General features: G+C 45.0%; 1 protein-coding gene across 4 annotated transcripts in view; it reads right to left on the bottom strand.

Moving 5' to 3' along the window:
- SPATA13 (spermatogenesis associated 13) overlaps positions 1–6,760 on the bottom strand; it is a 223,616-nt gene extending 216,856 nt beyond the window's left edge. For 3 of the 4 annotated variants that reach the window (XR_011489094.1, XM_070471683.1, XM_070471684.1), the window contains exon 1: positions 6,234–6,760. Coding sequence is in view for 3 of the 4 variants with exons in the window: in XM_070471683.1 (XP_070327784.1) it covers positions 6,234–6,245 (12 nt within the window). In the remaining variant the exon portion in view is untranslated. The remainder of the gene's footprint in view (positions 1–6,233) is intronic. The other variant, XM_070471687.1, reaches the window with a different exon arrangement.
- Positions 6,761–12,512: the final 5,752 nt, after the last annotated feature.

Below are 12,512 nucleotides of genomic sequence, written 5' to 3' on the forward strand. Positions count from 1 at the left end.
GGCCTTCTTTTTTGGCTGGGTTAACAATAGCTGGTCCGCACAAGCCTGTTTCTGAACCCTCCCATCATGGAAGCTGCTGGATCCCATCCAAAGAGCTAATCTGGAAAGCTGCTGGTATTTCTGGAAATTCTTCTCCAAGCATAAGGGATATATATTCTCCGGTATGGACATTTCAGATCAGAGCCCACGGTCTCACAATTGGAAGTAGATACAACAGCCATCAAAAATCATGACTCGGGACAGTGCCATAAAGACATAAAAGTGTCCAACTCTTTGTGACCCCATGGACTATAGCCCGGCTCCTCTGTCCATGGGATTCTCCAGGCAAGAATACTGGAGTGGGTTGCCATGACCTCCTCCAGGGGATCTTCCCAAACCAGGGATGGAACTTGGGTCTCCCGCATTGCAGGCAGATTCTTTACCATTTGAGCTACCTGGGAAGCCCCAAAGACATAAATAACAACACACAACTTAGGAGAGTCTGGGGCAGCTTTCCTGGGACTGTGACAGCAACAGATTCCTCTCAACAGACAGGGTTCCCATTCAATTTACCAAAAGAGCAAAGAAATGAGCTATTAATACTAAGACTTTTAGCAAATGACCAGCTATTCTAGGCAAAAAAGTGGACAGCCACACTCTACCTTTTCTGAAGGCAGAATAGGAAGGACATCAAGGAGACAGACAGAAGTCCTTTGAGAGCCTGACAACTGGTGAATATTGAAATTTCTGTTGCAGGAAATTCTGGAACTTTCTTAGGCCATCTTGAAACCTTGCCTGGATTCCTGCCCCCCTGAGGCAGGTCCTGTGGGGTCCACCCATGGGCCAGCACTGGCCACAGCATTGCAGGCTTCCCTCTGGGCCTGGATACTCTATGACCACAGCATTTTAATAATTTGAGCCTTTGCAAGCATTCCAGTTATAACCTTGTAAGTTGTTCAGTGCCTCAGAGAAAACCTTCAGATTCTTCTGGCCACCTTCCCAGAGCCTAAAACACAACACCAAGCATATCTTGTTAGAAATAAGCATGGAAAATGCCATGCAGATGGAAGGCTGCCTTGGCTTTTATCTTCATGGCTCTGAGGGTTGTAAAACCTACGCTTCCCTGTCCTTTCAGCACTGTGACTTTGTGTGTATAGGATTTATCATGCTCCACAGGCAATGCATGTGACTCAAATCAATCCACAGCTCAAAAAAGGCAGCCACATCTCACCTAGTAGGAAACATGGGGTCATGATCAGCTTCATCTGCCCTGTCAAAACGTGACAAGGAAGCTGGCCCTGCAGAGGTGAGAGTAAAAATAAACTATGAAGCAGGCTAAACACAGAAGAACTCAGTTCTGAATCTCTTTGTTTTCTTTCCAGTGGAATATACTGATGTGAAAAATTGCCGCAACTCACCCAAACATTGATTGGTGCCAGGAGAGAAAACTAATGGGAAGCATACAGCAATTGAAATAGGTCTGGTCTTCAGAGTCACAGACCAAGTTCACTTTCCTTAGTCTCTATTATGGGATAAAATGAGCTCCCTTAAAATTCATATTGTTGAAGTCCTAAACCCCAGGACCTCTGAATGTGACTGTATTTGGAGATGGGACCTTCAAAGAGGCAATTAGGGTAAAATAAGGTCAGATGGGTGGTGTCCTAAGTCACCTGAGTCGTGTCCAACCCTTTGCGACCCCACGGACTGTAACCTGTCAGGCTCACTCTGTCCATGGAATTCTCCATGCACAGACACTGGAATGGGTTGCCATTTCCTTCTCCAGGGTATCTTCTTGACTTAGGGATTGAACCTGAGTCTCCTGCATTGGCAGGAGGATTGTTTACCCACGAAGCCACCTGAGAAGCCCAAATGGGTGGGCCCTAAGCCAATATGACAGGTGTTACAAGGAGAAAAGGTTAGAACAGAGACACACACTCAGAGTGCAGACAAGAGGCAGCACCGTTCAGCCTAAGGGAGAGTTCTTGGCAAAAACCAGCCTTGCTGACTGTCAGCCTCCAGAGCTGTGACACGTGGTCTAAGCCGGCCAGTCTGGGACACTCCATTACAGAAGCCCAGTGGACCAGCACACCTCTCTCTGGGTCTCCTCGCTACCAGTTCTAAACACTGGCTCCTTCTTTCAGACTTCATTTCACTCTCTTTCTAACTCTTACTTTCTTTTGTTCCACTGAGCCTGGCTCCATCTCCTCCTTCTTTCTGCTTCTTTCTTGTCTTTTAAAAAAAGTTTCCCTCCCCTTCTTCCCAGACAGAGGTGGAGCCTAGGGGTAGTGACGGGGAGACAAAGGATTTTGCACGCAGCCTAATTGGGTCTGTCCAGAGGCTCAGGCTTGGTCCAGAAAGCTCAAGGGTGTGTCTGCTTTGCAAGGGCATCACACAGAATCACTTGACCTCATCAGAAGATGTGACTCTCCCTTTCTGGGTGACTCTGACCAAGTCACTCAACTTCTCTGAGTTTCTGTTTTCTCATCTATTAAAAAATGGTGATGCAAATTCCTGTGAAGGGGTTTAGGACAACTCTCCCCAAATGTGCCACTTTGGCACATGGATTGTTTTGCACTGAAGACAATAAGGCCCCAAATGACTTAGGAGGGGCTTTTGACCTCCCCCTTACCTGGCGCTAGTGGTAAAGAATCCACAGATCCTCTTGCAGATGATGACAAACAATGTCACAGGGAGTCCTGTGGGTGGACGTTGGTGATGGTCACACAACAGTGTGAATGCATATGGTGGTTCAGTGGTAAACAACCTGTCTGCCTACACAGAAGACCTAAGAGACCTGATTCAATCCTTGAGTCGATAAAGATACTCTGGAGAAGGAAATGGCTACCCACTCCAGTATTATTGCGTGGAGAACCCCATAGAGGAGCCTGGCACACTACAGTCCATAGGGTCTCAAAAAGTCAGACGTGACTGAAGCAACTTAGCATGCACGCAGCTTCCTACAGGAATTTAGACTGAGGCCTGACTCAGAGAGAGGGTTACTACAGAGAGAACTTTTATCTGAATGACTGATCTGTATGGCAGAGCAACTACCAGACTTGCCAAACATCTGTTTTCTCATTGTCCTGGGAAGGACCCCTTGCCCATGGAAACCTCAGGCCCCCATCCCTTTCCTCAGCTCGGGGTGTTACAGAAGCCTCAACTCCCAGACTTGTCCTTGGGTCTCACATCTTTGGGTGCTCCTCTACATATATAACTAAATTTGTTTTCTCCTATTAATCCTTCTTATGTCAATTTAATTATTAGATTAGACAAAGAACCCAGAATGATGGAAGAAAAAGTTTTTCTCCCCGACACTTGCATGGTTGTTACAAGGTTCAATTAAGATAATACATTGGAAAATAATTTATATACTAGTCACCATAACTCTTGTTAATTCTTTTCTTACCTTTTGCCATCATCTATAGTTAATTAATTTCGATAAAAATTTCTATCTGCAAAGTAGGTACTGCCTAGAATTTTAGAGTGTGGTAGCATGAAAAAAAACTTAGAATTTCTATGACTCTGAATATACATATTTTAAAGGATTATTTCTACTCTATATCTCATTGACCTGATAAAGTTTATTTTTGTTTCTCCTGCCAGTTAATAATTATGAAGAGTGTTGCACTTGGTACTAAGAGGAGGATTCTAAAGCCACAAAAGATCTGGTTTCTGCAATCTGTTCAGGAAAATAATATTTTAACTGTAAAAACTTAAAAAATTATTTTACAGTGGTTTTCAGGGCTGTCATGGGGTGTAGGTAGCCAAATCTAACTGCAGGTCAAGCCAGGTACAAACCTGAACTTTCTAGGACAACTTTTCATAAGGCAATTTCCAATTATCACCCATCTAAAGACAATGCCAGGAAAGACTAACAAATCTGATTGAAAAGATTTAAAATCAGGAAAGATAATAAAAACATGAATGATACCTAAGTATATATTTTGCTTTAAAGAAGTCTAATTCTGTAACAGTTTGTACTATAGAACCCTTTAATACACAAGTACCTCCAATATGCTTAAAACATGATTTTAATAACCAGATCTTAATTTTCTTACTAACCCCTTAGGAACCCCTAAGAAAAAAAGATTATTGATGATAGCAACAGTCCAGTAGGAAAACCATACCTTCTTCAAAAATGAAATTGAAATCTGATTTTTGAAATACCTTGCTTTAGAAACAGTTCAACCAAAAAGAAAATTACATAGGTTTCTTTTTTTGGTGGAAATTCACAAACTTCAAAGATAACTTGGTTTGTAGGGACATTGGGTCAAATGGTTTAATGCTTCAGAAGCAGGATGTCATAGCAACCATGTTTGAATTTAGATCCTGACTTAACCACTTACTGACTGTAAGTCCTAGGGAAAATCACTGTACTTTTCTGAGCATCACCTTCCTCATATTCTCATTGGGTACCTTTGCCTCGAGAGGGCAAGCATTGTCAGGGCACCACCTCCTGTCAGTAACAGAGGCCATTCTGAGTGGATTCCTAAGTGAGAAAGTATCATAGTGGATTCTGATCACTTACCAGCCTTCGCCGCTCCCGAAATGGTGAGTTTTTCTAATTCAACTTTGTCCCTCTCATCACTCACTCCTTTTCTCTCAAGTCCAGCAAGGTACACAGCATGGATTAGAATTCCAACCCATGTCTGATGAATGAATACACGAATAACTAAATAACACATAGATAAGTTTTAAATGGAGGCAGAGGAAGAAAGAGCCTAGTGTGTAGAATACATCTTAATTACTGGTAGCAGATCCATGTCTTTGGCAAACAATTTAATCTGGAGAAACAGATAAAAAATGCCAAAAAACAAACAAACAAACAAACAAAAAAACCTCTTAGCTATAGGAGGATAAAAGGAAAAGAGAGTAGGTGCAAGTCCTACTGTAGCTGTCAGTCACTGCTTGGAAAAGGTTATTCAAATTCTTTGCCAATCTTTTTCTGTAGTGCATAGCTAAAACAATCTTTTAAATAACAAGCCAAAATTATTCAGCACATTTACATGTAAGAAAAAACCCAGTGAGGGGCTTTCCTTCTGGTCCAGTGGTGAAGAATCCATCCTGCAATTCAAGGGACATGGGCTTAATTCCTGGTCCAGGAAGATCCCACATACCTTGGAGCAACTAAGTCAGTGGGTCACAACTACTAAGCCCGTGCTCTAGAGCCCAGGAGCCACAACTACTAAAGTACAGGTGCCTAGAGCCTCTGCTGTGCAAGAGAAGCCAGGGCAATGTGAAGCCCATGCACCACTACTAGAGAGTAGCCCCACTCGCAGCAACTAGAGAAACCTCGTGTGCACCAAAAAAGCCGAAGCGCAGTCAAAACATAAAATAAATAAATCTTTTTTTTTTTTAAAGGGAGAAAAGAGAATATACCCGGGGTGGGGGCGGGGGTGGGGGGTGGTGGTGGAGAAATGGAGTTAATTCTCTCACATACTTTTAAAGAGTCGTGTCTCTCTAAAACATTTTAAGATGCAACTGTCTGAATTTTAATATTGTATGTGCTTTACTTTTGCAAAGATTTTTTTTAATATGCCCAAAAGGCCGAAGGTCCATTCGTTTTCGTGAATCCAAACCAGGTTCTCCGTTAATTTTTTTTAAGTGATAATAATTAAGGGATATCCACGTAAACGAGGAAACAAAAATACTTCTTTTTGTTGTTGCTTTAGAAAGGATATCGTCTAACTTTTTCACGTCTTCCTTCTGACCACAATCCAAGTATTTTCAAAAACAGAGTATTAAAGCATCGAGTAGGCGGTAGCCTAGAAGCCTGATTATCTAACAGCACTCTCTGCCAATAGGCTGCAGTTACCCCAGAGCCAAGCGTCAAAGAAACACCAGACTTTGTGGCTGGTCCTCTGAGCAGCTTCTGAGATGCCAGGAACCCCTCGCCTTGTTCCTCCGTCGTCTGGCAACCCAAGCACGCCGCGGCTCGACCCCGCCCCCGCTGCCACGGCGACGCACGCCGCGACCGGGCCCCGCCCCCGATGCCATGGCAACGCAGGCTGCGGGTGGTGCTCGAGCCTCCCAGCCACAGTTCCGCGCTTGCGCTGCACCTGCTGTGGCCGCGGCAACTTCTCAAACCTCCGACTCGGCCAGTGCTGCGACCGCGCTCTCACGCCGCTCCCTCGCCTACTCTCAGCCTCGCTTTAGAGAGTGGGCAAGGACGCGGGATTTCAACCACCTGCTGCTTGGCGGTCCCCTTTCCAAGAGTGAGGGCAGAGGGACCGCCGGTGCAGAAACCCGCTTACCTTTCTCAGCATCCCTCCACGTCAGCGGGGTCTCCGGCGGGATCGCCCACCCCGCGCCGAGCTCGGGTGGGAAGGAGGTCACGGGGAAACAGAAGGGGAACTCGGCCCCGGCGTGCGCCGCCACGAGGACACCTGCGATCCCGTCATTTGCACGACAAAGGGGAGACCTTCGGCTGCTTGGGCGGGAGACGGTGAACCGGTCCGGCTGCTACCTTCTCGGCCGATTTCAGACGGGCTCCGAAGGGCTGTTCAGACTCCACGTTTCCGAAGCGACCAACATCCAGGGGCTCCTCTGCCGGGGCGAGCACGCCTCCGGGGCTCCGGGCTGCGCTATTGTTCCCCGGCCGTGCAGGGCGTGGTGGAGGCTGGGGGCGGCCGGAGCCGTTAAAGGCCGACAGAGGTTGAATTTCTTGCAGGGCTTTCCTCTAGTGCTTCCTCCCAGCCCCTCGCTGCTGCATATTCATAAGGAGGCGGGGCCTCTTGCATCTCTTTTGAATCCTCAGGGTTGATGAAGTCCAGGCGAAGTGGAGATGATTTCATTTGGAAACAAACACTAAGAGGAGGACAGGGTAGGGAAGGAGTAACGTAAGTAAGCAAACAGAGGGTTCCTGTTTCAGTCACCCCCCAGTCCCCCAGGCATCCAGGGCTCACACATGCACACACAGGACCTTCCTCAATTCCTGAATGGAGCAAAGGAAGCTTCAAGGAGAGTCTCACTAAGTCTCTTGGTCCTAACTGTAGTAGTAGACTAATTGGGGAATTTGACCGGGGGCACGGATTTTTAACAGATGATTTGATCTATGTGCTCCTTCCTCATGCCAAAGAGGGCAGTTAAAAATTATATATGCAGACCTTACTCATTACATCCATTTTATTGAGTTTCATTATAATTGTCTGCTTTTAATGTAGTGCAGCCCTCCACCAGTCTTTAAAAAAAACCCAAAAAACAGATTTTTCTGGGCTTCCCTGATGGCTCAGAGGTAAAGAACCCATCTGCCAGTGCAGGAGACACAAGTTTGATTCCTGGTGTGGGTAGATCCCACATGCATCAGAGCAGCTAAGCCCAGGCACCACAACTACTACCACAATTTCCCTAGACTTAACAAGTGGCCCTCCAAACAGGCTTCTCTTTCCTCCCTGAAATGTCCAACGGGGGCATCATCACTGAATTATATCACAGACCTCAGATCGAGCTGCTCCCCATAGCACAGGTGGTCCCTGAGGAGGTGACCTGAGGAATGCAGAAACTCTTCTGCTTAACACTTGACCCCCAAACGACCTGCTTTCACCACAGAATTCACTTCTCTGTGTTAAAGTCCTGTAGAGAAATCCCTGTTAAGATGTAAGTTTATTCGTCAAAAGAGGTGACCCGAGCTCATTTCCCCTCACTATTTACAGCTGGTTAGACTCATGGATGGGCTTCCCTGGTGACTAATCAGTAAAGAATCTGCCTGTAATGCAGGAGATGCAGGAGACACAGGTTTGATCCCTGGGTTGGGAAGATCCCCTGAAGGAGAGCATGGCAACACACTCCAGTATTCTTGCCTGAAGAATCCCATGGACAGAGGAGCCTGGCAGGCTACAGTCCATGGGGTTACAGAGTCAGGCACAACTGAAGCGACTGAGCACAGCACAGACTCATGGGTGTTAGAAATCCCCTCATTCTGCAGGTCCTCACTGCTGCCTATCTACTAGTGAACAGTGGGTGCTGGGGAAGCAGATGACAATGAAATAGCCCAGGGCACTGCCCTGGGAGCCAACCTTCTAGTACCAGGCAAACTACCACAAACAAAAAGTTACAGTTATCATCACTGCAGAGAAAAATAAAGCCATGTAGAAAGGCAGGTGCTTGAAGCCCAGAGGGTACAGCGGCGCCATGACTTCCTGGATGGAACCAACTGAGATTGAGTCCAGGTGTTCTGACGGGGTTTTAGGCTCGTTCTGTGGTCACCAACTGTGTGACATTTTGAATTGCCTTTCTGAGTGTCTGTTTCCTCTTAGAGCAAACAAACGAAAGGCTAGGCTACCTTTTTAGTAGTTTTCAGTGGTCAGGGAAGGTTACTGTGCTGATGGCAGGCACACGGAGGGCCAGAGGGTCTGACGGTGTGGTCAGATGGTCAGTGCATGGATGCAGTGGTCAGATTACTAGGCGAGACCCTTCACCTCTGAGTCTAGTTGCCCCCGTTGTAAACTTGGCTAATAATATCCACCTCAGACATGCTGGGAATTTTAAATAAAGGAACAAAAAATAATAGGATTAGCTATTGTAATAATGTCTCACCTTCTAAAGGGCAGCCCACTGGCATTTCCTTGAAAGAGTGTTTGCTTGACTATGAGAATTAACGTTGCTTTCTAACCTTGACCCTTGTCTCTAGTCTGTCCTTGCAAAGGGAAGTAGAACGTGAGGGACAGGCTAAGGCCTACGGATGCCCCCTCTGGCACTCTTTGTGCATCATCTCTTGGCCGCAGTCACCTCTAACCGTTGCACAGATTCAAAAGAATCTGAGCATGGTTTTCCTTAGTGCTGTAGTCACTTCTAGAGAGTTAATAAAATCACTGTGAGACATAAAGACAAAAATACATCCCCATTCTATTCAAATCCAATGCCCTGCACATGCCCTGCATGTGTCGTAAGTAATTGCTAACTGTTCTGTTGACCAGCCTTTCTTCTTGTGTTGATTCCTGTTAGTGACTCTGAAACATGTTTCTCCATCGTTTCTCAGGGCCCACTGTGAGGAAGGTTTCTGGTGCTGGCCGTCAGTGTGTCTGTGAAAGCATGCAGAAGGTGCTTCTGGGGTTAAGATCACCCTTCCACAAAGGATGAGGAAGAGAGCAAAGATGCGGAAGAGGGAGCGTGGGGAGGCCTAGCCATGATGAGTTGGCTGCCCTGTGACGCATCTCTGAATCAGGGGCACTGGGACCTGGAAAAGACGGCCGGCCAGGCGCCCACCCCAGCGATGCCATCTAGACCTCAAGGAAGTAGCTGAACCCCAGTGAGGCTCCTCATTAGCATGTGCTAAACCCAGTAAAATGTTTGTGTACTTGTCTGTAGATCTTCAATCTTATCAGGAACACAGTACTTTGTTAGGTACTGTTGGCTATGAGGTTTGGCTCAGTGACCACTCTTGTTCATTCTTCGGTACTGTGATCATCTGTGGTCAACTAATTTGGATAGATATTTCTTCTGCATTTGAAATACACAGAAATGCACTGTATTCCCTCCCTGGATTCCCAAGTTTATCCAAAAGAAATGTTAGGCTAATTATATAGGAAGATCTTTATCTAAGCCACAGGCAGGCAGAAATACACAAGGTAGAATCTCTCCAGATTTCAGAATGTGATGTTATTCCCATGATTGCTCTAATGCATTATTGGGACTTGAATCAAATGAGAGGAAATCAAAAGTGGGTAAGAAAGACTCATATCTACTGCCCTAAATTATTCTAAGCCTCAAACAAGCATGTTACCTTGGGGTCCTGATTTTCATTGCATACCCCAGAGAAGCAGACACATAAGCAAAACTGACAAGCTCTGACAGTGTCGTTAACCACCAGTGCCAAACTTGATCACTGTAGCACGGGATTCCCCTTGTGGTCGTGCTACTCCGTACAAGCACCTGCTGCCCTCCATCTACCAGGTGGACGTGGAGGGGAGGGACGTGAGATTGAATTTGAGGTTTCTTAGCAAATTAACCCCAGAGTGAGCCCTTAGGAATTGTCAGTCAAATTTCCCCCAAAGTATTAATTGTGCGCATCACTCTGTTGCTTTTGAAGACATAATAAGTTGTTACTCTCCACTTTGACTTTTGTTCACTCTTTCATTCAGTAACAGTCAATCGAGTAACTATGTATCAGGCAAGATGCTAGGCACCTGGGGAGTTTTTTTTTATAAAGCAATTATCCATAAGGACATTAAAATGTAGTGAGGTAGATATACTCCTAAGTATTTTATTCTTTTTGTTGCAGTGGTGAATGGTATTGTTTCCTTAATTTCTCTTTCTGTTTTCTCATTGTTAGTGTATAGGAATGCAAGAGATTTCTGTGTGTTAATTTTATATCCTGCAACTTGACTGTATTCGTTGATTAGCTCTAGTAATTTTCTGGTAGAGTCTTTAGGGTTTTCTATGTAGAGGATCATGTCATCTGCAAACAGCGAGAGTTTCACTTCTTCTTTTCCTATCTGGATTCCTTTTACTTCTTTTTCTGCCCTGATTGCTGTGGCCAAAACTTCCAAAACTATGTTGAATAGTAGTGGTGAGAGTGGGCACCCTTGTCTTGTTCCTGATTTCAGGGGAAATGCTTTCAATTTTTCACCATTGAGGGTGATGCTTGCTGTGGGTTTGTCATATATAGCTTTTATTATGTTGAGGTATGTTCCTTCTATTCCTGCCTTCTGGAGAGTTTTAATCACAATGAGGTACCATTACACGCCAGTCAGGATGGCTGCTATCCAAAAGTCTACAAGCAATAAATGCTGGAGAGGGTGTGGAGAAAAGGGAACCCTCTTACACTGTTGGTGGGAATGCAAATTAGTACAGCCACTATGGAAAACAGTGTGGAGATTTCTTAAAAAGCTGGAAATAGAACTGCCATATGACCCAGCAATCCCACTTCTGGGCATACACACCAAGGAAACCAGATCTGAAAGAGCCACATGCACCCCAATGTTCATCGCAGCACTGTTTATAATAGCCAGGACATGGAAGCAACCTAGATGCCCATCAGCAGACGAATGGATGAGGAAGCTGTGGTACATATACACCATGGAATACTACTCAGCCATTAAAAAGAATTCATTTGAATCAGTTCTAATGAGATGGATGAAACTGGAGCCCATTATACAGAGCGAAGTAAGCCAGAAAGATAAAGACCATTACAGTATACTAACACATATATATGGACTTTAGAAAGATGGTAACGATAACCCTATATGCAAAACAGAAAAAGAGACTCAGATGTATGGAACAGACTTGTGGACTCTGGGAGAAGGAGAGGGTGGGATGTTTCAGGAGAACAGCATTGAAACATGTATATTATCTAGGGTGAAACGGATAACCAGCTCAGGTTGGGGACATGAGACAAGTGCTCGGGCCTGGTGCACTGGGAAGACCCAGAGGGATTGGGTGGAGAGGGAGGTGGGAGGGGGGACTGGGATGGGGAATACATGTAAATCCATGGCTAATTCATATCAATGTATAACAAAAACTACTGTAATGATGTAAAGTAATTAGCCTCCAACTAATAAAAATTTTAAAAAAATTTAAAAAAAAAATGTAGTGAGAACATAACATCTATGTGTACGTCAATTTTCTATAAATTAAGTTGTTTCAATGTAGCTTTAAAAGATACACAGTGAGTTACAAAAACACCATAACTATGCATGGTGATGAATGTTAACTAGACTTCTTATAATTATTTTGCAGTATATACAATATCTGGGCTTTCCTGGTGGCTCAGTGATAAAGAGTCTGCCTGCCAGAGCAGGAGACACTGGTTTGGACCCTGAATGGGGATAATCCCCTGGAGTAGGAAATGGCAACCCACTCCAGTACTCTTGCCTTGCATATCTCATGGACAGAAGAGCCTGGCAGGCTACAGTCCACGGGGTCACAAAGAGTCAGAGTCAGACATGACTGAGCAACATGATGGCGTATACAATATATATATCAAATCATTATTTGTACACCTGAAACTAATATAATGTTACATGTCAACTGTATCTCAATTTAAAAAATAAAGGGCAATTTCCAACCAAAAGAGACACAAAGAAACATGGTTTTATAAAGCCAAGAATCCAATTGTAATATGAATAACAGCCTTTACTTGATTTTTAAGTTGGAATACTGGTATAAAACACATTTGTAAAGTTGAGAGGAGTCTGAGAAATGGCAGATTTCTTCCTGAAAGTTTTCCTGAATGACCTGGCTGGGGAAAGGCGATAGAGATGATGAGGGATTGGACAAGGGCATGGAGAAAAGAGGTGGGGAGATGGCCAGTGTGGGAATGGGGACCCCAAGAATGGCGAGAGATGAGGACACCAGGTTCAAAGGAGCCTCTAACTCAAGGCAGAGAGGTTCTGATAAATATGATTCAATGCCCAGTGTCCCCTGAGACGGGCTGGAGGCTGTGATCGGTGGTCATAGGTCAGGACTCCCATCCTGGCAGCAGAATAAGCACAGATGTTAGTTGTCCAAGAATTGTTGCCACGGGGCTCAGCCCAGGTACAGGAGGGTCAGACAAGTTCAAGGAATGTGGGGAGAGAGTAAGTCAGCTCAGGAGG

The sequence above is a fragment of the Odocoileus virginianus genome, chromosome 8 (genome assembly GCF_023699985.2).
Source record: "Odocoileus virginianus isolate 20LAN1187 ecotype Illinois chromosome 8, Ovbor_1.2, whole genome shotgun sequence".
Classification (NCBI taxonomy): Eukaryota; Metazoa; Chordata; class Mammalia; order Artiodactyla; family Cervidae; genus Odocoileus; species Odocoileus virginianus.